This window comes from Triturus cristatus, chromosome 5_2, assembly GCF_964204655.1.
Source record: "Triturus cristatus chromosome 5_2, aTriCri1.1, whole genome shotgun sequence".
Classification (NCBI taxonomy): Eukaryota; Metazoa; Chordata; class Amphibia; order Caudata; family Salamandridae; genus Triturus; species Triturus cristatus.
In genome coordinates, this window is record NC_140588.1 from 336553577 (window position 1) to 336581287 (window position 27711).

General features: G+C 48.8%; 1 protein-coding gene across 1 annotated transcript in view; it reads left to right on the forward strand.

Annotated features, from left to right (window-relative positions):
- MCUR1 (mitochondrial calcium uniporter regulator 1) overlaps positions 1–26751 on the forward strand; it is a 271092-nt gene extending 244341 nt beyond the window's left edge. Inside the window, exon 9 of the mRNA XM_085607101.1 lies at positions 25214–26751. Within this exon, the coding sequence (XP_085463227.1) occupies positions 25214–25269 (56 nt within the window). The 3' untranslated portion in view covers positions 25270–26751. The remainder of the gene's footprint in view (positions 1–25213) is intronic.
- Positions 26752–27711: the final 960 nt, after the last annotated feature.

Consider the following 27711-nt stretch of genomic DNA (forward strand, 5'->3'; position numbering starts at 1 on the left):
ATATATTTTGTAATATTGTATTCACCCGTGCGACACCACCCTTTGTTTTTTGGTGTCCGCCGCTGAGCACAGAATGTGTTACTTGTATGCAAATTACTCTGCAGTTACACATCTTGCCCTAAAGCTAATTTTGTGAGTTTTGGACATTGGTAGTTGTGTGGCAGACGAAGATCTTTGCACCTTAGCAGCCAATATTCAGAGTGTGCTGTACTCCGATCTGGGTCTAGCATTGCTCTCTTTTCCTTTTGGGAGTCCTTACCTGGCAGATACAAGATAATACACAGGAAAGGCAACGGTAAAACAGGACCCCTTTGAGCATGTCAGACCATAGGACACCCGTGCTCATGCTAATCATGATGGAGTTTTTAAGGACTTCAGTACTACCCCTTAACTTGGTGATGGAAATTAAATAATTGACCTTTGCCTGCACATGGACTATGCATGGACATGTGCTTCCTACCTGCACAGCTGAAGAGTTGGTAGTATACTAACATACACAAACTCGTTTCCCTCCATCCATATGAGCTGTTGAACACAAAAGCCCTGGTGTGCGCTCCGCTCTTGGAAGACCAGCCCAGGAAAGTTAGCTCAGAAATTGCCTCGCCATCCTGGCCCTTCCGTTTGCACACAGGTTCCTTCAGTAAGCTGGGCCTGGGTTTAGAGAAATCAAACTTTAACATTTGAAAAGAATATAGTGCTCCTAGCAAATGTGAATTTTTTGACAACTGTTTCCTTTATTTTGAAGTCCTTTGTTTCTGCTACGAAGGCAAATCTTCCTCAAGAGCAGAATAATTGAATTTAACTCTGTTAGAAGATAGGTAAGACTGTTTAGCAGCTGAGGTGAGTCTTGGAGAATGATAGTGCTAATTGTCGCACTCAACGTTTTCTCTGCTGTGAATGATTGGACACTAGAGCACCACGGCTTGCTTTGTTTTAAAAAAAATGGACTAATGTAAAACTAAGAACTTGTGGAGACTGTTAAAGCTTTTATTTCCATCTCAGTCAGATAAGGATAAAAAAGTTATTTTTCAACAGGCACCCCTTAAGACAGACTGTTTTGGAAGTCCATTTCCAGAATCCAAAAGCTATGCTGTGAAGGAGAGTTTATTGGGGTCCTATCTTGTCAACCATATCCAAGCCTAGAAGAAATTATGGGCTACAATGGAGAAATTTGAGAAAACCGATGATCCACATTCCCTTGAGCCATGTTCTCTGAAAGATTAGCTCATTAATGCCATCCCAATAACTGGCTTATTAACGTAGACAAACTATGACTAGGACCAGTCCTTGGTACCTAGAACTGGGATACATGATAGCTGATGTTTTGGAGTTCGAGAATCAGTTTAACCCAGGTGGGACAGACTGCGCTCAGGCAGACTGTTCCATAGGATGAAAGACAATAATTTTCCCTGAATATGCCCGGGGACTTTAGAAAGCACAGAGGTTGTTTTAACAGTTTACAAAAAGACTTCAAGACATTGCAGCAGTGCTTCATTTGAGCCAGTGGTTTCCGGTGCTCAGCACCGGGACTTAATCATCAATACCAGCGCTGGAGGAGGAGCCTAGCGCGCAACCAAGATGGCCGCGTAGGTGCGAGGCTCCCGAGGACCTCCGCGACCTCCTATCACTATCCTGAACATATCCTGTCCCAGATGAGGGGACTGTGTTGGTGAGCCCGAGCTGAGGTGGCGCCCGTTTTCCGCTTCCAAATCGGACCTCGGACACCGACTTTACCACCGATTGAGGTTTGCGGCCTTCTCCTAGCCGAACCCCGGATTTGCGTTGTGGGGCGATCCAGTGACGAAGTGAATAACAGCGGCGGGCAGGGCTTGGTGGCTCGCGGAACCCGCACTTTCACTTTCGCTTTCGTACCCTCCTTGCTGTCTATGCGAGGTTGGGTCACGGGGCTTTGTGTGTTGGTGTGGCCTCTCTGGGGGACCCCGCCTGCCCGCCGGCTGTGATCCGCCCCACTGATCTGGGGTGGCACCCCCCCGGAGCCCGTGGACCGGCTTGCCTGCCCTTCACGACGTGGCTGGTGCGATCGGGAGACTGGGACCATGGACACGAAACAAGATGGCGATCGGGCAAAGGTAAAATCGACCCGGCGTGGCGCAGCCCAACAGTCCAACAGCATGGATCGCTATACCCTCCAGAAGGGATCTCCTGAGGTGCCCCGCAAGTCTCCTGAGGGCCCTACTGATGCCCCCGATCTGCCCACGGATCTGACTCTGCGGGATGTCATGGGCGCCATCGCCGAGATGAAGGCCTCTGTGGGCCAGCGTTTTGACACACTGGCGCAGAAGATCGACTCGGTCCTCGTAGATGTTGGCCTGCTAAGGGCCGATCTCTCCAAGACCAACGACCGAGTTGATTCTTTGGCCCACACCGCATCGGGCCTTACGACAGATGTGGCGGCCCTGCAAACGGAGGTGCGCCGGCTTGCTCGGGCGAGTGCGCTGATGGATCGTCGCCTGGAGGACTCCGAGAGTCGGGCCCGGCGTAACAACATCCGTATCATCGGGGTGCCTGAGGGACGTGAGGAAGCGGCGGCGGACCTTTTCGTGGAGGACCTGATCGTCAACCATCTCCAGCCACGGGGGCTGAGTAAATTCGTTGCTGTGGAGAGAGCCCACAGGGTTCCCGGGGGAAGGCCTAAGGTCGGAGCCGCTCCGAGACCTCTCATCGCCCGGATTTTTAATTTTCGGGACAGAGACGCTATCCTGCAATCCTCCAGACTACAGGGACCGATTAGACTTGATAATATGGATATTAATTTTTATCCTGACTTCACCCCTGCGGTCCAGAAGCAGAGACTGAGCTTCCTTGGTGTCAAGCGCCGTCTTCGGGACCTAAACATCAAGTACGCCATGCTCTTCCCAGCTAAGCTGCGAGTAGAGGTGGAAGGTCGCACGCACTTTTTTGATCGTCCCGAAGCGGCCGGGGACTGGCTGGATACTCTGTCTGGAGATCGGGATCGGGGTGGCGGGGGGGGAGCGGCCGGGGGAGAGGGCTCGCCGGATCAAGACTGAGGGACTGATATTAGGCCTCGCTCGGGACAAAAATGATGCCATTTTTTGACTATACGTCGGATTGCTTAATTTCCCCTCCTATGGAGGTTGTGTGGGGTCTCTTGGGGGTTCTCCCTCCTCCTCTGGGGGTCTAGTTAGTTTAACTATCTATGGGGCGACAGGCACACTGCACATTGGGGGGGCTGTTTGGGCTCATGCAGGGGTGCAGGGAGGGGGGAGTTTTGTTGGGGTGGGCGGGCAGGGATGGGGCGTTGTTTGTTATTATCACAAGGCAACCCTTTTTTTGTGTAGGCTCTACTGTGCTCTCGGGGGGACGAAGGATGGTCTTTGTGTATGATGGGGGGTAGGGAATTGACTTTGTTGTCTTGGAACGTTAATGGACTGGGGGACAGGATTAAACGAGGTGTGGTCCTGCAGTATCTGAAGCGACTCTCGCCTGATGTGGTCTTCCTGCAGGAGACACACCTTATCGGCAATTCCTTCTGCGCCATGAATCGGCGTGGCTACCGCCTTGTGGCCCACTCGGGCTTCACGTCAGGCTCGAGGGGTGTGGGTATCATGGTAAAGAACTCGCTCCCGTTAGAAATTGATGAGGTGCTTCATGATGACAGGGGACGTTACGCTGTCTTGGTGGGGAGAATGGAGGGCAAAGTGGTTGTCTTTGTGTCAGTGTACGTCCCACCGGGGTTGCAGTCGACCACCTTTGCAGATCTGGGGCGCCTCCTCCTTGGCCTTCCGGGGGGGCTTCTGGTGGTGGGGGGGGATTTCAACGCGGTGGTTTCTGGAACTGTGGATCGTCACCCCCCTAGGGACCTCCCCCGGGCACAGGCGTGGCTATCCGGCCTCTTGGATACACTGGGATGGGTGGACTGCTGGCGCTTAAAACATCCCACACAGTTGCAATACACTTTCCACTCGGGGGCCCATGGTAGTCTCTCACGGCTTGATTATGTCCTTGTCCCGGCGGCCCATGTCGGGAGGGTGGGGGAGGTGCGCCATTTGGCACGGGGTATCTCGGACCACTCCCCACTACTGTTGCATGTTGATGTCTTTCCGAGGGCTGCGAGCAGGGTGGTCCCAATCAATTCCTGGTACCTGCGCGACCCCACCATTCGCGCTGACTTGATTAAATCCCTCCAGCGCTATTTTGAGGAGAACGTGGGGTCAGTGCCTTCAGCTATCTCCCTGTGGGAGGCCTTCAAAACAGTACTTAGAGGGGAGGCCCTATCCCTTATTTCCCACGCCCGGAGGCGTGAGCGGGAGGAGGTGACCCGGGTGGAGGCTGAAATAGCGGAGCTGGAGGGTAATCTAGAAGACGGGGTGACGGACGCTGCACTACATGTCCTCCAGCTCAAGCAGGCGGCTTATAGAGCCCTAGTTACGGAGGCGGCCAGGGGCCTTAGTAGAGAGCAACAGGGGCGGCTGTATGATGTGGGTGATAAGGCTGGTAAACTGATAGCGTGGTTGGATAAAAAGGAAAGAGCGAATCGTGTGGTCCCGCTGATTGAGAAAACGAATGGTGTGTGTGTAACTGAACCAGAAGAAATTGTCTCCTGCTTCGCGGAGTATTTCCGCGAGGTGTATTCCCCGGTCTCTTCTTGCTCGGAAGAGGACTCCCGTGCCCTGCTCAGAGATATCGCACTGCCTTCCCTGTCCGGGGAGGACAGGGTGTCGCTGGACGCCGCTCCCACCTCCGACGAAATCGCCCTCGCCATACGCTCGGTCGCTTCTGGCAAGGCCATGGGCCCGAATGGTATCCCTATTGAGCTGTATAAGCTGCGACCGGATACATTGGCGCCTCACCTCCGCGCAATGTTCCTTGCGACCCACTCAGTGGGCTCCCTCCCGCTTGACCAGCGTCTGGCTACAATCGTGGTGATCCACAAGGAAGGGAGACCTCGGGATCGGGTTACTTCTTATCGGCCTATCTCACTACTGAATGCGGAGCCCAAAATTCTCGCTAAGGTACTCGCCAATCGGCTGGTCGGTGTGGTGGGAGATCTGGTTCACCAGGACCAGTCTGGCTTCATTCCCCATCGCAATACAGCCCTTAATCTGCGGCGTTTGCATGGGGTGCTTGCGCGCGTCCCATTCATACGGGAACCGGCCATTTTGGCGTCCTTAGACGCCACCATGGCGTTTGATACGCTTGAGTGGCCATACATCTGGGCGATGCTTGCTAAGTTCGGGTTTGGCCCAGGATTCATCAGTTGGGTCAAATTGCTGTATGCGGGCCCATTGGCACAGGTGGTCGTGAACGGAAGAGTATCGGCCCCGTTCGAGCTGGGCCGGGGCACGCGGCAGGGCTGTCCCCTGTCGCCGCTTCTTTTTGCGCTTGCCTTGGAGCCCCTGGCGGAGTGGCTGCGGTGGGAGCCTTCCATCCGTGGTCTCCGTTGGACCCCCGAGTATGAGGATCGCGTATCCCTATACGCTGATGACATCCTTCTGTACCTAGCCTCCCCACGCAAATCACTTAGTCCTAGTTGATGTTTTACACTCGTTTGGTCGTAACTCCGGTCTCGTCATCAATTGGGCTAAATCGTGTGTGTATGTTCTCTCTGGGGAGGCTCCTATTCTCCCGCGGGGCTGTCCGATCCAGATCGCCCCGCAGGGATTTCGGTACCTGGGTGTCTTCATTACTCTGGACCCGGAGGCCCGGTATGAACGGAATCTGCTTCCCCCCCTCCAGCGTCTGCGGGTAGATGTCGCACGATGGCGGCGCCTGCCGCTTTCGCCGCTCGGCCGGGCGGCATTGTTCAAGATGATGTCTCTGCCGCGTTTTCTGTACGCTTTGCAGAACACTATGGACTTGGTCCCGGCGCGCTACTTCCGTGAGGTGGAGAGTCTGCAACGCCGCCTGTTCTGGGACGGGAGGCCGCGCATTGCTCTGGCTAAGCTGACGCTCCCATGGTTTGACGGGGGGATTGCCCTCCCGGATATTAAACGGTACTATTGGGCCTCCCAGCTCGCTGCCATTAACCATGGCCTCTACGGGCCCGCCTTAAACCCGGCTTTTGAAATGGACAAGATGCTCCTGCCAGGTGGCGACTACAATCGAGCGCTCTACTCTGGCGCGCCCGACGCTCGTCTGACGGGCCCCACGCGTGTCATGGTGCAAGTCTGGCACGCGGCCAATGCAGCTATGGGGTGGAAGGACCGTTTGACCCGGGCATCACCACTATACGCGTCTGAGCGGTTAGGTTCCCTGTGGACCTCTAAGGGCTTTGAGAAGTGGGACATGATAGGTATCAGTAAAGTGGGGGATCTTTGGACGAGGGGAGGATTTAAAACGTTCGATATGCTGCAGACGGAATTTCAGTTGCAGGGCAGTGAATACTTCCGGTATTTGCAGGTCCGTCATGCGCTGGGTTCCGTCTTCACGGATGTTGCCTCCATCCCGGAATATTCCCCCCTGGAAGATAGAGTGCTGGATGGGCATGTCCCGGACAGCACGATCTCACTTATATATAAAAAGCTGATAAACGACCGCTCGGGCCTGTTGACTGCCCTTCGTGCGGCTTGGGTTGCCGACGGGCTGGAGTTGGACGACGAGGACTGGACCTCCGCGGTGGCCTCCCCGAAGGAGGTGGCCATACCGGCTCGCCTTCGCTTCGTCCAGCTCAAGATACTCCACCGGGTCTACATGACGGGGCCAAAGCTTCTGCGTATGGGCTATGCCGGAGATGGGTTATGTAAGCGTGGGTGTGGTGCTTTGGGGACCTTTATGCATATTTTGTGGGAGTGCCCGGAGGTAGAGGGGTTCTGGCGTGGTGTACATGAGGTGCTGCGTCTGGTTACGCATGTGGCGCTGTTGCCTGAAGCGAGAAGATGCCTGTTGAATGTGTGGGAACCGACTGATTACTCAGCGCCGCAGACGTGGTGGGTGACTCTGGGATATATGGTAGCCAAGCGTGATATTGCTCAACTGTGGGGATCCCAGAGGCCCCCGACGGTCTCGGCCTGGAAAGAACACATGGACTGGTGCATGTTTCGCGAAAAAGTGGTGTATGTGGCGAGGGGTAAGCCTGGGACATGGGTGAATGTATGGGGCCCCTGGAACGCCTATCGAGGGGGGATCTGTGCGCCACCGCTGCTGCCTGATCCCTCGCCAGCCCCATCCCCTTAGCCGACTCATTCCCCCGCTGCCGGGCATTGGGTTCCCCCAGTCCTCGCTTTGCTCTCTTCCCCCTCTTCACACTTCTGTGTATAGTTGGGATCCCCCCTCTTGGGGAGCACGTGCTGCTATTTTTTGATTGTGGGTTGCCTTGTGGGTGTGGTTTTAATTTTTGTTGTTCTTAATTTAAAATGAAACCGCATAATGGGGCCTGGATGATGTGGTTTTCGACATTGTTATCTATTGAGAAATACTCCTCCTGTAATACCACGTGTTCCATGTATATATGTCGTGTGTTCCTACTATTGCTAGCGGCCGGCCGGAAGGTTGTGGGCCCATACTTGTATACTTTTAAGACCTGTAATAAACGGTTTCAAAAAAAAAACAAAAAAAAAAAAAAAATCAATACCAGCGCTTTTTATGAGCACCAGTTAAGGAGATTTATGGTAGGAATGGGGAGATTAAGTGATTTGCTCAGAGTCATAGGATGTTGAGCTGACGCAGAGACTCCGATCTGGTTCCCCAGCTCCGAATTCAGCAGCTCTAGCCATTACACCACATCCTCTCTCCACTTTCATGGCTAGTATAGTAATTGGTTCTGTTTTAGGCGGTGCTAACAGGAGAAATGGGCTGGTGCAAGCTGCCTCCTGACGAGAGCCCCGGCACTTATTTTCTTTAGAAATTAGCCTCTGCATTGCAGTGAAGTATATGCTCTTGTAACTCACCAAATGAAAGATAATTAATGATGAACAACCATGATTTTGAAACCTTGTTAGAGGCTGGAGAAGGTGGCGACAGGAGTGAGACAGAAAGGAGACGGAGAAAGCACCAGAAATCCCAAAATTGATCTAGAAGCAAGGGCGTGCTTAAGAGTATGAGAAGGACAACCATAGAAGTCAGAAGAGGTGGAGCACGGAGTTCACTGTTAGGGGAAGATACATTTGAGGATTTCAGGAAGGCAAAATAATAGAGTGTGAAAATCATGTAATTCACGTAAAATGGCATGTTCACTGTAAAAAAAATTAATGAATGGTGCATAATTATGTGGAGTAGAATAGAGTAACGGTGTAAATTCAGAAAGTGTAATGCAAAATTCCAGAAAGTATGCAAATTACGCTGGTGTAATTAAAATTTCACACAGGACTACTCAGAAAGGAGAGTGATAACAAGTGATAGATTTGAGACCCATACTTGGATAATATGTTGGTTGTTTACATTTTTAGATATACGTGTTACATTTCTACTGTTTTTTTCAGATAAGGTTAGTAGAGTGATATGGCCTCGCTGAGGCATACATTTCTCACCCTAGCCTTAGCACAGATTCATTGCCTGCTCATAAGAGAACTCCTGTAAGTAATGTTGCTTACGACAAGACAATGGACTATTCGTTTGGGGACTGGATATTGAGGTTTTCCTGTCCCAGTTGCTAGGATTGCCAGCTGTGTTCTGGTAGGTGCATTCCATGTTAATTTTTACCGAGTCAGTTGCGGGGCAAAACTAGCTCTTTAGGTTTGTGTTATGTTACAGTCATTGATTATGCTGGCTGGCGCCCAGCGTGATGTGGTTAACAGAGTGGGCACGGTGGATATCACAAAACAAAACAAATATTTCCTCTGCAGAAGGCAAAAGTTGTGGGTGAGGGTTGTCAGCGAAGCAGTTTTTGGGGGTTCTATTATTTGAGTGGAATTCGAATTCTGCTGGATAATGGGTGACCTTAAAACACTGACCTGGAATAGAAGTAGTTTACGATAGATGATTAAGAGCATGTTGATAGTCATTCTTGTAGCCATGGAATATACAGGTAGCACTGAAACACAAATTAAATTTTTGGATTTAAGAAGGAGCAAATAAATATTTTTTGATGTCAAACAGCACACTGGGTGTATTGGTTTGTATAGATCCAACGGCATGTCGTAGATGATGCAAGCTCACCACACTCAATAATGGAAGGCTGTCAACATGCCGTGTTTACGTCATTATCAGATCTGGCTAGCTGGGCTGCAAGGCCCTTCTGAGCCTTAGGTGTTGCATTTCTGCAAAGATTATCTGCATGCAGGTTTTAGTCTGCTAAGCCTTGACCTTTGTTCTCCTTTTCATCCAGTGCAGGAGGTAGCAACAGGCATTGTACCCGAGCCCAAAGGCTGGCCCTGGCCTCGAGGGAAATACCAGCCTTTGGATGCCTGTTCCTAGCTACGCCTGTCTGGACAGATTATTCACAGTGTCTAGATTAAGTCCAACTTGGGCTCAAGGACGTCTTTACATACAATATAAAATTTAGTGGGCACCAATGGGAAACCAGGGCCAACCAAAGTCCAAGCTTTCTTTAAATGTAAAATCCCCTCCCATCCTGGGACAGCACATTTTGACAGACATCCATTCTGAGTATGGGAGAGCACAGGATGGAGCAGGCACCAAGTGATCAGTTTACTCACCAGGCCAGGTCTCTCTGTTCCTATGTAATACTCAGCTCAAAACATGGAGAATGGGGGGCTTAACTATTGAGAGGCAGATGGCTTGGCCTCCCCGATAATGGATATTTATTCTCCTACCAAATTAGGCATTTATAGGGTCTTTGAGGGCAGAATGATGGGGGAAAAACATGTATTTATTTTATAGAGCGCAGTCACCATACTGGTATCCTGGCGCTAAGACCTTTACCAGGACTAAGAAAGAAGACTGCTGCACCGAAATAAGCGCTAAAATGTGAAGAGGGGGTTATTTAGAGAAGAGCCAAGTTTACGGGGATTTTCTAAAGTGCAGTAGATCAGACAGGGATCTAAGGAAGGCTGGTAGCTGATTCCATAGCTGGGCTGCATTGACCATAAAAGCTCACTCACCTTGTCTGGTCTTGCTGAATTTATCCCCAAAATGAGCTGTTTTGGAGCAGAGGCAGCTCCTTGGGGAGTATGTTTTTAATCTGAAAGAGACTATTAGTTATAGATTCCTTAACTTAGAATTACCCCCAGGCGTCAGACTGGATCTAGAGATTTTTTTCTTTAGCAGTACCCCTGTGCGTCGATAGAGGGCGATCGACTCCGCGTCCCTCATTGGCTTCGTGGTCGCTGGAATGACATTGCGGTGTCTACTTAGATGCCACCCCTGCGTCTTTCTTTTTCCGCGCCAGCCAGCGCAGATCCAGAGAGAGTCTTTTTGGACTAGCACTTTTTCGACTTTTGTCGACATCTTTTTCGAGTCGTTCGGCTCCTGGTGCACGCAAGGATGTGCCATCGGTGAACCGGCTTCAAACTTTGTGACTCCTGTCACAAATTGATGTTGGTTACGGGCCCATACCTTGTGTGCCTCTGGTGTCCGGAACATGACCACGACCCAAAGTCGTTCTCTGACTGTCAGGTCATGAGCCCGAAGTCTTTGCGGGAGTGGTCCCAAGATGTCCGGCAGTCAGCGCCCCGCCATGCCGCTCGATGTACCGGTCAAGAGGGAGGTTGTGGAACCGGTCGCGGAATCACCACCATCATTCCTCCTCGAAGTCTTCGTCATCAGGTAAGTCGAAGCACAAGAAGAAGGCGAAGAAGCACCGTAGCTCTTTGACGGGGAAGGTCGTCGTCCTTCGGCTCCGCCCACGAAGCCTGCTGGGATGGTTCCGAGCCTCCCTCCCTTCCCGGGAGCCGGAGCATCGCCATGCCCAGCTTTTTGCATTTTACAAAGCTCTCCACTCCATCTCTGAGCAGCCCAACTCTGCTGGCGTGCCTTTGGGCCCCTGCGGACTCGGCTGAGGGCTCTGGGCCTTCGATGCCAGCGGCTCTTGCCTCGACGCCACAGGGCCCCCTAGGGATCCAGGCCTGGATCCAGAACAGTGCCGGTTGACCTCACGACACCTCCCCCGGTGCCAATTCCTATGACGAAACCTCTGCCACATCCGATGCCGGTTGTGTCTCCGGCCGGCGTCGACCCCGGCCTCCCCCTCGACTCGGAAACAGAGCCGGTCCGGCGTCAACCGACACTGCTACTGGCGCCAGCGGGTACTTTTGTACCACTGTCCTCTTGTGGCGTTCCTTTTCGCCCTGAGTGGCAGCCATAGGAGGGTGAGGAGGACTGGGTGTGATCTGTTGACCCTCTGGCAGACCAGCTGGAAGAGCCAGATTGGAGAGAGGAATTGGGTGAGGCCAGTGGTCTGGATACCTTACCAGACCTTGGTATGCTTTCTCCCCCTCCCGTGGCCATGGAGAAGGGAGCCTTCTACACTGTGGTGTTGCATAGGGTGGCTAAGGCCTTGGGCCTTGAGCTTCCTACGGTGGCAATCCAGACTAACCTCCTGACTGAGATACTTCAGCCAGCAGCGGCCTCTTCTGAGCCCCTGCTGCCATTCGATGAGGCCCTCACAGACATCCTTCTGAGAAATTGGTCCAAGCCCAGCACAGGGGGGTCCTGTGGATAGGATGATTGCCGAACACCACTGCCCGGCCCCGGGCGACCCAATTTTCCTCTCCCAACACCCTACCCTCTGAGAGCTTGGTGGTCCAAGCCTCAACATCCAAAGGCGCGTTCCCTACTGCTCCCCCAGATAGGAAATCCAAGAAGCAGGACCATCTTGGGAACAAGATGATTTCTTCCGCCAGCTTAGGATTGCGGTCGGTGAACACCGTATGTCTCTTGGGCCACTACACCCACTCTGTGTGGGACACGGTTGCGCAAGTGCTGACATAGTCCCCGGAGGAGGCCCGGGCTGTACTCTCCCGTGCAGTTGCAGAGGGTAGACGTCAGTAGCCTTGAGATGCTATACCTGGCTGAGGTCCACTGGCTTTTCCGGGGACAGCCAATCCACCCTTTTGGACATGCCCTTTGATGGCCATCGTCTGTTGGCGACAAGGCGGACAATGCGCTTGAGCACTTCAAGGACTCTAGGGCTACAGCCAGATCCTTGGGCCTCGCTGCCACCTCTCGCCCCGTTCAGTCCGCCTTTTGCCCCTTTCGTGGCTACTGAGGGGGTGCCCCACCACATTCCACCCAGGGCCACAAGCCGGCGCAAGCTGCTCAGCCTCTGCGTGGCTGGGGACGTGGTACACAGCGCCGTGGGTCTGGGGGCCAGCAAGTGGGCCAGTCCACCAGTGCCCCCTCTACATCAGCCTCTAAACCCTTCTAGTCTGACTATTCAGGGCCACCAGTTGCCAGTGGGCGGCAGGATCCGCCATCATCTCCCCACTGCCACAACATCACGTCGGACAGGTGAGTTTTGAAGATAGTCCAAAGGGGCTACTCCCTCCCCCCTTTGAGACTACCCCTCCCTCCATGTCACCAATACTCCATTGCATGTCGGAGAATCATTTGGCCCTTCTCCATCAAGAAGTTACGGCTCTCTTTGCCAAGGGAGCTATCAAGTGAGTCCCTGTGCCAGAAGTAGGTTGTGGTTGTTATTCCCACAACTTCCTGGTACCCAAGAAGGACAAAGACCTGCATCCTATCTTGGTTCTCGGGGACATCAACCGCTTCCTCCGAAAGAAGTTCAAAATGTTGACATTGGCTCAGGTCCTATCTGACCTCGACCCTGGAGACTGGATGGTAGCGTTGGACTTGCAGGACACTTATTTCCATATTCCCGTCCTGCCAGACCACAGAAGTTACCTGCTGTTCACGGTAGGCCACGAGCATTTTCAGTTTACCTTGCTCCCCTTTGGCCTTACGAGTGCTCCTCGGGTGTTCATGAAAGTGATGGCGGTGGTCGCAGCTCATCTGCGCAGATCAGACCTCAACTTCCACCTGGAGAACAACAACGACCGCAACACCACCACCCTGCTGGACAACCTCGCCAACCTCGGACTCAAGCAGCTGGTCACCACCCCCACCCACTACGCCGGACACACACTCGACCCCGTCTTCTCATCCAGCAAGGACATCGCCTTCAGCCACGCCACCGGACTCCACTGGACGGACCACAGCTGCGTCCACTTCAGCTTCAGAAGGACCACGATCCACCACCACCAGCAACAGGTTGCACGCAGAAGCTGGAACAAGATCACAGCCGACCAGCTCGCGACCGCCCTGAGCAAGAACCCACCCACCAGCGCAACGAACCCCAGCCAAGCGGCCACCAACCTCACGAAGTGGATCAGCGACTGTGCAGACGACCTCGCCCCTCTGAAGACCCCGACTAGCAGACCCGGTAGAAAGAAAGCCCCATGGTTCACCGACGAACTCAAGAGCTCCAAGAAGAACTGCCGAGCCCTCGAGAGAACCTGGCGGAGAGACCCAACACCGGACAACATGACTGCCCTCAAGCTCGCCACCCGAAAACACCACCAACTCATCCACGCCACCAAGAAAACCGCATTCAAGGAACGACTGGACAACAACGCACACAACAGCAAGGAACTCTTCAACATCGTCAAAGAGCTCTCCAACCCCATCGCCGGTAACAACGACATCACCCCTTCCCAAGACCTCTGCAACTCCCTCGCCTCCTACTTCCACAACAAGATCGCGGACATACACAACAGCTTCAGCACTCAACCGACGCACGCCACGACCGAACCACCGCCCCCCACCACCACCCTCCGCGCCTGGACCCCGATCAGCACCGAAGACACCGTCCGCACGATGAACTCCATCCACTCCGGATCTCCTACCGACCCCTGCCCTCACCACGTCTTCAACAAGGCCGACGCTGTCATCGCACCCCACCTGCGGGACATCATCAACACCTCCTTCGACACCGCTACCTTCCCGGAGAGCTGGAAGCACGCCGAACTCAGCGCTCTACTAAAGAAGCCATCAGCCGACCCCACCGACCTCAAGAACTACCGCCCCATCTCGCTGCTCCCGTTTCCTGCAAAAGTCATCGAGAAGACCGTCAACAAGCAGCTGGCCTCCTTCCTCGAGACGAACGGATCCCTCGACCTCTCGCAGTCTGGCTTCCGGGCCAACCACAGCACCGAGACCGCCCTGATCGCAGCCACCGATGACATCCGAGCTCTGCTTGACAACGGAGAAACAGCGGCCCTCATCCTCCTAGACCTCTCCGCGGCCTTCGACACTGTCTGCCACCGTACACTAGTGCAGCGACTCAGCAACGTCGGAATCCAGGAGAAGGCACTGGAGTGGATCATCTCCTTCCTCGCCGGAAGGACACAGAGAGTCCGCCTCCCCCCGTTCAGATCTGAAGCCACCGAAGTCATCTGCGGCGTTCCTCAAGGCTCCTCGCTCAGTCCAACCCTCTTCAACGTGTACATGAGCCCCCTCGCAGACATCGCACGCCAGCACAACCTCAACATCATCTCCTACGCCGACGACACCCAGCTGATTCTCTCCCTCACCAACGACCCCGCCACCGCCAGAGCCAACCTCCATGAAGGGATGAAAGAGGTAGCCGAATGGATGAAGAACAGCCGCCTGAAACTGAACTCGGACAAGACAGAAGTCCTCATCCTGGGATCCTCACCCTCCGCCTGGGACGACTCATGGTGGCCCCCCGCCCTAGGCAGCGCACCCAAACCAACAGACCACGCACGCAACCTGGGCTTCATCCTGGACTCCACCCTCTCCATGACCAGACAAGTCAACGCAGTCTCCTCGTCGTGCTTCAACATCCTGCACATGCTACGAAAGATCTTCCGGTGGATCCCCACCGAGACCAGGAAGACGGTCACCCAGGCCCTCGTCACCAGCCGTCTGGACTACGGCAACTCCCTCTACGCCGGAACCACCGCCAAACTCCAGAAAAGACTTCAGCGGATCCAGAACGCCTCAGCACGACTCATCCTGGACATCCCCCGTCGCAGCCACATCTCCGGACAACTGAGAGACCTGCACTGGCTCCCGGTCACCAAGAGAATCACCTTCCGTCTCCTCACCCACGCACACAAAGCCCTACACAACCAAGGCCCAGGATACCTCAACAGCCGCCTCAACTTCTACGCTCCCAAACGCCAGCTTCGATCGACCGGCCACGCCCTCGCCTCGACGGTCCTTCTCCTTCCTCGCCGCCAGGACGTGGAACTCCCTCCCGACCCACCTCCGCCTGACCCATGACCACCGCGCCTTCAGGAAGCAACTCAAGACCTGGCTGTTCGAGCAGTAGCGGACCCACCTCCCCTAGCGCCTTGAGACCCTCTGGGTGAGTAGTGCGCTATATAAATGCTTTGATTGATTGATTGATTGATCAGGGGTTCCTGTCTTCCCATATCTACATTTTTTCGCGCTGACCTGATCCTCCTCTACTGCTTCTTAACAATTCCCTTGCTCAAGGAACTGTCCCCAATCTATTTAAGATGGCGGAAGTTGTCCCCATCCTTAAGAAACCCAGCCTTGACCCATTAACACCTGGTATTTACTGCCCCATCTCCTTGCTTCCCGGTCTAAGTAAGGTCTTAGAAGCTCATGTCGCCACCTGTTTTAGTTCCTTTATAGAAAAGACTCGTTACCTGGACTCCCACCAGGCAGGCTTCAGACCTGAACACTCTACCGAGTCTGTTATCTTGGCAGTGATGGATGAATTGAGAAGGGGGGCCGATCAGGGTTCTACCCAGGCCCTGGTGCTTTTTGACCTGTCGGCTGCCTTTGACACGGTCGATCACCAACTTCTGATCGACCGTGTCGGTCACACAGGGATCCAGGGTCTACCTTTGAAATGGATTACTTCCTTTCTTAGCAATCGCTCCCAATCAGTACACCTGGCCAGCTTTAGGGCAGAGCAAAGAAAATTGACTTGTGGGGTCCCACAGGGTTCTTCCCTTTCACCCTTACTTTTCAATCTATATGTACTTCCCTTGGTTTTGGCTCTGCGTAAAAGAGAGGTAGTAATCTTTAATAACGCTGATGACCTACAGTTGATTTTTAACATCGACACGTCTGTATCATCTGTGTCTAGCTTCCAATCTACTATGAATTTCATCAGGGATTGGATGAATACCTACCAACTTAAGTTAAACCCAGACAAAACGGAGCTGATCCTTACTGGCAGCTGTATAATCCCTGTAATTCCAACTTTTGGCCACCGCCACTAGGAAGTCCCCCCCTTCCAGTCAGCTCGGTAAAAAGTCTGGGAATTATCATCAGCCATGATTTAACCATGAAGGCTCAGATTAGCTTGGTGGTCTCTGCGTGTTTTTTCCATCTCCACAGAATTCAGAAAATCTGCAGATTCCTTTCCACCGCAGCTCTGACCCAAGTGGTTCTTGCCTTGGTCATCTCATGTATTGACTACGCAAACTCTCTGTATGCCGGTATACCAGCCTACCAGTTACATCGGCTGCAACTGGTCCAGAATCAGGCCGCCAGGCTCATCTTTGGTCAGCCTAAACATCAGCATGTGAGTTCATTGCTGAAAAGCCTTCATTGGCTCCCTTTACTCCAACGCTGTCTGTTTAAGTTGGGCTGTATCATCTATAAAGCCCTTTCAGGACGCTGGCCCGTTTTCATTGCCTCCTATATTCAGCGGTACACCCCCTCTCGCGACCTACGTTCTTCAGCTAAAAACTTGCTGGTCTCCCATTCTTTTAAACGTAAAAAACAAGGAGGTCTTAGATACACAACCTTAGCCCCCCAGTTTTGGAACTCTCTTCCCTTAAATCTGTGTTTCGCCGAATCTTACACCAAGTTCAGGAAATCACTTAAGCTATTCACCCAGGCGTACAATTGAAAATCCACTCTCTATTTTGTAACCGCTGCCGTCCTTTCTTAGCGCCAAGAAACCTTCTGGTGAACGTGAGCTCTATAAATCACCTTTAACATAACATAACAGATGACTCGCTGTTGAAGGCGAGCTCGTCCCAGGTTGTCGTCTCCCACCGCCAGACTATGGCGCACCTCCTGCACTCACTGTGGTTCATTATCAACGTGCCGAAGTCACACCTGATTACTTCTTAGAAGCTAATTTTCATTGGAGCAGTTCTGGATACAGCGCAGTTTCGGGCTTATCCTCCCAAGCAGCGAGTCCTGGATATTCGGGCTATGATACCGATGATTCGGCCTCTATCCTGGATTTCGGTGAGAATGACCCTGAGGCTGCTGGGACTCATGACCTCCTGAATCCTGCTGGTGGATCATGCCAGGTAGCATATGCGGGCTCTGCAGTAGGACCTAAAGTTCCAGTGGGCACAGCATCAGGGAAATGTCTCCGATTGCGTCCAATCTCGGAGGGCACTGCACAACAATTGCAGTGATCGCTAACGAACCAGGATTGGGTCATCGGCAGATCCCTCTCCCTTCCCCAACCGGAGTTCACAGTGGTGACAGATGCGTCACTCCTGGGATGGAGCGGCCACATGGGATCCACATCAATCTTCTGGAGCTCCGAGTGATTTGTCTGGCACTGAAGACATTCCTTCCTTCTGTCAAAGGGAGGGTAGTACAGGTGTTCACTGACAACACCACCGCCATGTGGTACTGCAACAAACAGGGCGGGGTTGGGTCGTGGACCCTGTTTCCAGAGGCTCTTCTCCTTTGAATGTGGCAGGAGTATCAGGGCATGTCCCTGATGGTTCAACACCTAGCAAGTTCTCAACGCCAGGGCGGACAAATTCAGCCACAGGTGCATGATGGATCATGAATGGCGTCTTCACTCGGAGGTGGTGCAAGGTCTCTTTCAGCTGTGGGTAGAGCCTTGGTTAGATCTATTCGCCACCGAAGAGAACACTCAATGTCAGCAGTTTCTGCTCGTTGGAATTTCCAAAGCGGCACTAGTTTGGTGACTCTTTTCGTCACAAGTGGAGTTGCGGTCTTCTAAACGCCTTTCCGCCTATACCACTTATGCACAGCGTGCTGAAGAAGATCAAGTCATTCTTGTGGCTCTGGACTGGGCACGAAGAGTCTGGTATCCCGAGCTCTTGAACATGGCCATCGATCCTCCGATCAGACTGCCTCTTCGGGAGGATCTTCTGTCGCAGCAGCAGGAGATGGTCCTCCACCCAACCCGTCCAGTCTCCACTCCTAGCGTGGAGATTGAGTGGCGACAGTTGACAGCATTCGACCTTCCTCCCGAAGTCTGTAATGTCATCTTGGCAGCCAGGCGTCTATCCACTAAAACGGTACACACCTGAAGATGGAACAAATTTATGGCATGGTGCACAGAAAAGGCTGTGGATCCCCTTTCTGTCCCTCTTCATTCTATCTTTGGCCCGGCAGGGCTCTGCTCTGGGCACCCTTAAAGTCATCTTTCTGCCATTTCGTCCTTTCTTTGCCTTACTGATCAGCCTTCTCTTTTCAAGTCCCCTATTGTAAATAGGTTTCTTGAGGGCATTACTCACCTCTTTCCTCCTATTCCTTATGTAATGCACCAGTGGGACTTAAATCTGGTCTTAACTTACCTTATGTGGGCTTCTTTCAAGCCACTGTATAATTGTCCTCTCAGACTCTTGACCTTAAAGACTGCCTTTGTGGTTGCCATCACCTCGCAGGGTGAGTTAACTTCAGTCTCTATTTTCTAAACCTCCTTTCCTTGCTGTCCATCCGGACAAGGTTGTCATTCGCACTAGACCTTCTTTTCTTCCCAAAGTGGATACCTCTTTCCACATAGACCAGACCATCACTTTGCCCACCTTCTTCCCGCATCCTTCCAAGGAGGAAGAGAGACTCCACCGTGTGGATCCAAAACGTGTGTTTTTATCTGGATCGCACAAAACAATTCCGGGAGCACTATCAAGTCTTTGTTGGCTATGTGGGCGCCAAAAAAGATCGGGCAGTGCAAAAACGGACCATCTCTCGATGGATCGTCCTTTGCATTAAGATCTGTCACTCCTCCGCGAACAAGGAGCCTTCGGTAAGGCTGCGCCCATTCCAGAAGGGCGACGGCAGCCACTACTGCTTTGGGACGTGGAGTCCCCCTCGGGGACTCCACATCATTGCACATGTTCACTAAACATTACTGCCTGGATAGTCAAGTCCGGAGAGACGGTTCCTTTGGGCGTTCAGTTCTCCAGGACTTTCCAGGACTTTCTAGTGTGAACTTAGTTTTGCTCCGGAGTTGGTATTGCTGGGGTATCTATTCTAAGGTAAGGAATCTAGAACTAATATTCTCTTTCAGATGAAAAAGTTACTTACCTTTGGTAACAATATATCTGTAAGAGACACATATTAGTTATAGTTTCCTTACCGCCCCATCCATCCTCCCCCTTCTGCGAACTGACTTCTAGAGTAAGGGACTCCCTTTCAGGGCCCTAGTTATGTGCACCAGTGGTCAGTGTCTTGCATGGCTCTGCGCTTCTGGTGTGGAATGTTGTTAAAGAACTGACGTCAGCGCGCAGGGGCGGCGTTTAAGTAGACACCGTGACGTCATTCCAGCGACTATGATCACAACGACGGATGCGGAGTCGAACGTCGCCACCTACCGACGCGCAGGGGTACTGCGAAAGAAAAAATCTCCGGATCGAGTCTGTCGCATGAGCTAATTCTAAGGTAAGGAATCTATAACTAATATATGTCTCTTACAGATATATCGTTAGCAAAGGTAAGTAACTTGTTCTTCTGTTTTGCAGGTACACTAGGCAATGACCCTGGAGTGTTTTAAAAACTATACATAGTGATTTAAAAACTCTTCTCTGTCTCAATGGTAACCAATGAAGATCCTTCAATGCATTAGAAGCTGTCGATCTCCTGGGTCTGTTCAATGCTAGTTTGGTAGAAGAGACTTGGACTCTGTGTAGCCTGTTTAACAGGAATTCCATTGCTCCTAGCAGGAGGGCATTGCAGTAGTTTAAAACCTGCTTAAAATAACACTACGCACAATTAGAGATTTGGCATCGGTAGGCAACAAAGGAAGGAGTTTCCGAAGACCTCGGAGTAGCAAAAAGCATGTGCCAGCAACATTATTCACTTGACACTCCATGGACAACTTGTTGTCAAATGTGACTCCCAAGTTGTGGACCAATTCGAATTGTGTCAGGTCTACGTCAGATGGTAGAGGCCAGAAATTCGACAGAGAACAACAGGGACTTTATCTCGAGAACAGCTAAAAAATCTCAGTTTTGTCCTTGTTAAATTTGAGGGCGTTAGAGTTCAGCCAGTTGATGATGTCATTCATGCAATTAGAAAAAGTGTTGACAGCAGCCTGCTGGTTGCTGTCGAATGACAAAACTAGGTGAGTGTCATCAGCATAGTTGACTAATCTAATAATAGGGGTTTTGATGAGTGTAGCTAGTAGCCTCATATACATGTTGAAAAGAATTGGGCTAAGTGCCAAGCCTTGCGGAACTCCATGTTTCATAGTCTTAAAGTCCAAGCGGGTGGGTGGAAGAGCAACCACCTGACAACATTCCGACAAATAGGAGTGCATCCAGTTCAACACGGTACCACATACTCCGATTGAGGCAAGTCGAGCCAGAAGCGTATTGTTGTTAACCATATTGAATGCGGGCGAGAGTTCTAATAAGGACCGCTAAATGGCCGCCATCTATTAGCATCCTAAGTTTGTCCATGGCCAGGAGAGGGCAGATTCAGTCCTGTGTCCAGGTCTAAAACCAAACTGCTCCTCCTAGTCTAAGGGGATTCCAGGCCCGAGCTTTGAGCTGTTTTGCTGCCCCTGTCATATGTTGTATAAGATACCAGTCAGCATGAGTCATTGCTTCCAGTGTAATTGAGCAGATACCCAGAAAAACTGTGTGGTAGTCTGCCGGAATCAGGTCGCCCAGGTGTCCTTTTATGTGGCTCAAAATCTCCTTCCAAAATGTGGCAATAGGTGGGCTTGCCCACCATATGTGGTGAAAGTCATCCAGCTGAGCCCTGCACCTCCAGCACAAGACTGAGGTTGCAAGATATATAGAGTGCAAGTTGGTAGGGGTGTAGTACCATAATCATATAGGCCGTTTCTTGTTGGGGAATACTTCTGTGCATTTTAGGGACTTCCCACCGCAGTAATTCCCATTGGTTCTGTTAGATGTCTGGGAAGCCTTCGAGGGCCCATTTCATCTAGTACAGGTGGCTGGGTGAGAAGCGAGATTGCTGCAGTACAACGTATGTCCTAGAGACAAGGCACTGGGTTGCCGCAAAGTTACAGGACTGTGTTTCTAAAGCTGTAAGGGAGTGAGGGACCAATAGGGCGTTAGGAGAATATAATGCCCAATGATGCAATTGGAAGTATTGATGTTGTGCTGTGTCGAGGAGTCGAAATTCCGTTTTTCTGTGGTCAAAAAATGTGATAGTTGGTCCTTGAAAAGGGTCCTTACAGTATCCTTGATGCTGCTCACTTTAAAGAATGTGTTTCGCTGTAATTTATTTGAAAAAACACAAAGATAGAGTAGATTGTTTGCCATGGTCTTTTGGTTCAGTTGCATGTTGTCTTCAATTTTCAGCTGAATCAAGATGATAGTCTTCCTGTGTTTTTGACAGGTCTTCTGCCCTCAGAAGTGAAATGATCTTGCACTAGCTCAATATATTGAGTCTAACTCTTCTACCAAGAGAGAGCCAGTAGCCAATGAGAAAGTTTCAGCAATTAGTGGTGGTAGTTTTCAGTCAGATTTTCATTGCAAAATGCAGTGCCATTTTGTAGTGCATGTCTGTGCACTGGTATACAACATATGACAGGGGCAGCAAAACAGCTCAAAGCTCGGGCCTGGAATCCCCTTAGACTAGGAGGAGCAGTTTGGTTTTAGACCTGGACACAGGACTGAATCTGCCCTCTCCTGGCCATGGACAAACTTAGGATGCTAATAGATGGCGGCCATTTAGCGGTCCTTATTAGAACTCTCGCCCGCATTCAATATGGTTAACAACAATACGCTTCTGGCTCGACTTGCCTCAATCGGAGTATGTGGTACCGTGTTGAACTGGATGCACTCCTATTTGTCGGAATGTTGTCAGGTGGTTGCTCTTCCACCCACCCGCTTGGACTTTAAGACTATGAAACATGGAGTTCCGCAAGGCTTGGCACTTAGCCCAATTCTTTTCAACATGTATATGAGGCTACTAGCTACACTCATCAAAACCCCTATTATTAGATTAGTCAACTATGCTGATGACACTCACCTAGTTTTGTCATTCGACAGCAACCAGCAGGCTGCTGTCAACACTTTTTCTAATTGCATGAATGACATCATCAACTGGCTGAACTCTAACGCCCTCAAATTTAACAAGGACAAAACTGTGATTTTTTAGCTGTTCTCGAGATAAAGTCCCTGTTGTTCTCTGTCGAATTTCTGGCCTCTACCATCTGACGTAGACCTGACACAATTCGAATTGGTCCACAACTTGGGAGTCACATTTGACAACAAGTTGTCCATGGAGTGTCAAGTGAATAATGTTGCTGGCACATGCTTTTTGCTACTCCGAGGTCTTCGGAAACTCCTTCCTTTGTTGCCTACCGATGCCAAATCTCTAATTGTACGTAGTGTTATTTTAAGCAGGTTTTAAACTACTGCAATGCCCTCCTGCTAGGAGCAATGGAATTCCTGTTAAACAGGCTACACAGAGTCCAAGTCTCTTCTACCAAACTAGCATTGAACAGACCCAGGAGATCGACAGCTTCTAATGCATTGAAGGATCTTCATTGGTTACCATTGAGACAGAGAAGAGTTTTTAAATCACTATGTATAGTTTTTAAAACACTCCAGGGTCATTGCCTAGTGTACCTGCAAAACAGAAGAACAAGTTACTTACCTTTGCTAACGATATATCTGTAAGAGACATATATTAGTTATAGATTCCTTACCTTAGAATTAGCTCATGCGACAGACTCGATCCGGAGATTTTTTCTTTCGCAGTACCCCTGTGAAAGATATTAATTAGTGCTGTGTCTGTTTTTTAACACTATATCTACAGATCTGCAATCTCCTCAGCAATTGCCTATGGTATAGAATCTTGGATTCATATTCCCTATGCTTGAGTGGCCAAATCAACAAAGCTGTCAAGCAAACTGTAATCAAGCTGGTTCCATGCGTAGACGTGACACAGGAGACATAGCCAAGATATGTCTTTATGATATTATTTATTTATTTTATTTATTTAAGCAATTTATTGAGCGCACAACTACCCGGGGGTGTCTCGGCGCTATAGGACAACTTAAACAAAACAGTCAGGAGAGACAGAGAGTATTATTGGAATAGCCATGTTTTTATGTTCTTCCGAAAAGATAATAGTGTAGGGGCACTTTTGATATGCAGCGGAAGATTGTTCCAGAGTTTGGCTGTTGCCACGACAAATCTCCTGTCACCCCAGGTGGCTTTCTTGGTTCTAGGAACCCTTAGCAGCTGATTAGAGCTGGAACGTAAGTTCCTGCTAGGTCTGTACAGGCAAAAGCTTTTCTTAAGGAATTCGGGCCCTGGGCCGTGGATTGATTTATAGGCTATACATAATGCCTTAAATTTAGACCTTATAGTTAAGGTACCCTGTGTTCTGTTTTTACTGACTTTTACAGATAAATACAGACAGAAAAACATTTACTTTTCTGTCTATTTATTTTTAAATGTGGATAAAAAAGGATTTTGGGTTGTGTTTGAGTGATTCTAAATGCAACATGTCTGTCACGACTGCCAGGCCAATAGCTGTGCGAATTGACAGGCCAGGGGATTAAAAAAAGTAGGGATTTTAATAAAGAGCCTTAAACAGCAGTAGATTTCCACAACTTTGATACTAAAATTTATATATTTTCTTACAAGTGCATATTTTACCATCTGAATGTGTATATATCATTGAAACCTGTCCGGTGTTCAGGCACAAGTGCACATTAACTGGTTAAATCAATGCAGAAATTTCACCTTAATTTTTTCACAAAACCTAAAATAAAAAATGAGCATAAAATAAATATCAACGGAAATGACAAAAATATAAATACCATAAAACCGGGAGCCCTATTTATAGTATAGCTTTGCCAACTATGTTGGCACCTGAGGGCTTGCAACTCGTGATCAGATTCACGGTAGTTTTGTTTTGTTTACCACGTATCTGTTCTGAGTGCTGCAACCTGCTTTACGTTCCAAATTTGGACTAAAATCATGCTGACTCTGACTTAGCTATTTATATGAGTTTTAGTAGAGCAATTACACATAATTATATCTTTTTATTCAATGTATTTCTGGCTGGAATTCCTCCACCCCATACTAGTATTCTTTTGGCAGTCATTGAGGATGTTGTGGACAAGAAAAAATGTACATAATAAATGGGTCAGACCGTACCTACCTTGTATATTCTGTGCTTAAACATTATTGCTTGTGCAGAGATTGTCACATTTTCCAGCCTATTTCGTTAATGCTTTGTGCTTGCGTGCACTCTAAAGGTTGGAGCTAAAGTTGAGGGGAAGGATAACTGGGGACTGCTGGGTTGGTTTTTAACCATATGTAGGGTAAACTTGTTTTTAACCATATATAGGGTGAACTTGTTTTTAACAATATATAGGGTAAATTTGGTTTTAACCATATATACGGTGAACTTGTTTTTAACCATATATAGGGTAAACTCGTCAAACCGTTAGTGCTAGGCTTTAATGGAGTTGACCATCTCCAATAGGGCTGCATGTTGCTCCCTCCATAGGAATTGTAGGTACATCGAACACGTGTAAGGTAAGTGTACCTGACTACATAAGTTTGCCATTAGCAACTGTAAACTATTTTTCACTCTTCTGGACAAATGACTAAAACAATGAGTGTTTATGTTCATATCACAAACGTAGGTGTCTCTAAAAGCTTGAATACTAAGTGTTATTTACTCAAGTTGCTCTCATTTTACCGATCTTTGTATATTATGCGGATTGGTAGTCCAGTCTTTCACCTATAGCCCCCTGTGCAGGCGTCCTATGCAAAGAGCCATCTTACTGGCTTGTGAAATAGTATGTGTCTTGCTATGCACTTGCTACGCCTTAACCTACAATATATGGACTGAAATGTTTCTTAAATTGCTCCACAGAACCAAAACATCAGCATGATTATCACCCATCATTTCTTACAGCTTTGCATCCAGTACTGTTGCCCTCCTTTTCCCAATCTCACACGGGATCACACACATGGAGGCAACTTTAATGAAGCTTACTTCTCATTTGCATTTGTAGTCCATGGTCAATCACTCTTTGACTTTTGATCCCTAGGCAGATGTTATTCCAAGGCATAATACAAAGCACTGAATTGCTATGTCATGATTATTTCTGTGATAGCTGTAACATATAAAGTTCTTTATGATGTTTTTTTTCCCCCTATAGGTTCTGTATTTACGTGCCTTACCGTCGTCTTGGGATTTTACCGGCTATGGATGTAACAAAAACCATTTGCCTTTGCAACAGACCTCATACTGTCGTGCCTTATCATGATCTCGGAGAGAACATTTGCTGATGATTTACCACAATATATCAATATAAATATATCTTCTATTTATTTGTGATGCTTGTGAAATGTGACCATTCAATGCAACAAGAAACAACACGGTACATCCCTTTTATCAGTTGACCTCTGAAGCACCCGGTTTATTAGGAGATGCACAAATAGTCGAGATACAATTTAGGCAGGCAGTCATGTATATTTTTCACAGTTTATTCCATTTATTTTTTGGGTTGCTCTAATTGTTTACGTTGCCGTCCATATATCTATTTGTTCCACATGCTAAGGAAGCTTCCAGTGTGAAAAACCTAGCCAATAAGTTTTATTTATCATATTCATGTGCATTTTGTATCCGCTTGCTTTACGTGCCTGACATATATTCTCCTATACTGCTTTAGATCTGATGATGTTGGTCAGACAGTGTCACTTGAACATTTCCTGCTGATTAGTTTATCATTTTAATGGGTTGATAATGCCTACGCGAAATGTGCAATTGTCTTTTTAACCAACTTGTTGACGCTTTAAAAAAAAAAATAAGTGTACAACTTCATGGGTTGTAGAAGTTTAAAAAACAGTGGGTGTGAAATTTTTCTAAATGCTTTTGCAGGAAAATTTCCCTTTATAAATATTTTTTGCCCACATGCAAAGATTTACAAAGTAAAAATGCTGAGTTTGTCCCCTTCATAATGTTTGCCTCGTAAATTATATTTCCTCACACCTCTTAATTAAAATTGGTGAAGTTGGGTGATCATTTTTCGCCCATCTGCTACATTAACTGCTGCTTTATGAAAGGTCAAACATTTCTACACTTATTTGCTTTTTGCACTAAAAGTAATGTACATGATTGCCACTGAACCAACATTTAACGTATGCTTACTGGTATATAACCATAAATGGATGTAGATTTGTTAAAAAATACATATCGTAGAAAATATTTTAAAACAAAAAACCTTGCTTTCAAGTGTGAATCTGCTTTGCTCATACAAAACGAGGTTACCAATGTTATACTGTCACCCTGTAGAAAGACTAGTCCATATTTTAAAGGCTTTTCTGTACTCATCAGTATTTTAGAATATCTCCAAATAGCTCGGATAAAATGTAAGATTTTGGAGTTATTCATTTATTAACCGCATCAAAACTATTACCTGATATTTTCAGTTTTGCTACATTGCTTTCATTATTGTAATTTGCCATTTCTTATACCATTCCAAGGATGGTGACACTACTCCTTTGAAACAAAAAATGCTCTGGAAAATACAGTTACAACATGCAATCAGTGTTTTGTAGTAACAAGCCTTTTGTACATTTATTTTGTATACATAAGTGTGACGCTTACAAATCAATGCTGAAATTTTCTATTCTTAGGGAGTCTCATTTTACTTATTTTCTGAAAAAGTTGCACAAATAAAATTATTTGCTGTCATGTTTTGAGGTGATTATTGTATTAGATCCTATGTTACCTTTGTATTCAGCTTGCAGCGAACTGCAAATTAGCATTTTTGATTTCTCACAGCAAACATTGGTTGCTTTGAAATCCATGGAAAGGCAATCTAGGGTAGTACTGAGAACAGCAGCCTGGGTGTCCACTGCATTACAGGTAGCTTTCAGTAATGCGATCAACTGTCTTGCCATGCATTTTTATTGAAAGATATTAATTAGTGCTGTGTCTGGTTTTTTAACACTATATCTACAGATCTGCAATCTCCTCAGCAATTGCCTATGGTATAGAATCTTGGATTCATATTCCCTATGCTTGAGTGGCCAAATCAACAAAGCTGTCAAGCAAACTGTAATCAAGCTGGTTCCATGCGTAGACGTGACACAGGAGACATAGCCAAGATATGTCTTTATGATATTATTTATTTATTTTATTTATTTAAGCAATTTATTGAGCGCACAACTACCCGGGGGTGTCTCGGCGCTATAGGACAACTTAAACAAAACAGTCAGGAGAGACGGAGAGTATTATTGGAATAGCCATGTTTTTATGTTCTTCCGAAAAGATAATAGTGTAGGGGCACTTTTGATATGTAGCGGAAGATTGTTCCAGAGTTTGGCTGTTGCCACGACAAATCTCCTGTCGCCCCAGGTGGCTTTCTTGGTTCTAGGAACCCTTAGCAGCTGATTAGAGCTGGAACGTAAGTTCCTGCTAGGTCTGTACAGGCAAAAGCTTTTCTTAAGGAATTCGGGCCCTGGGCCGTGGATTGATTTATAGGCTATACATAATGCCTTAAATTTAGTCCTGCTTTTGATGGGTAGCCAATGGAGCTGTCGTATGACTCCTGAGATAGGTTTGAATTTGGGAGTGCCTGAGAGAATCCTAGCTGCGGCATTCTGTACCATTTGTAATTTTTTCAGGACTTTTTCTTGTGCATTAATAAGT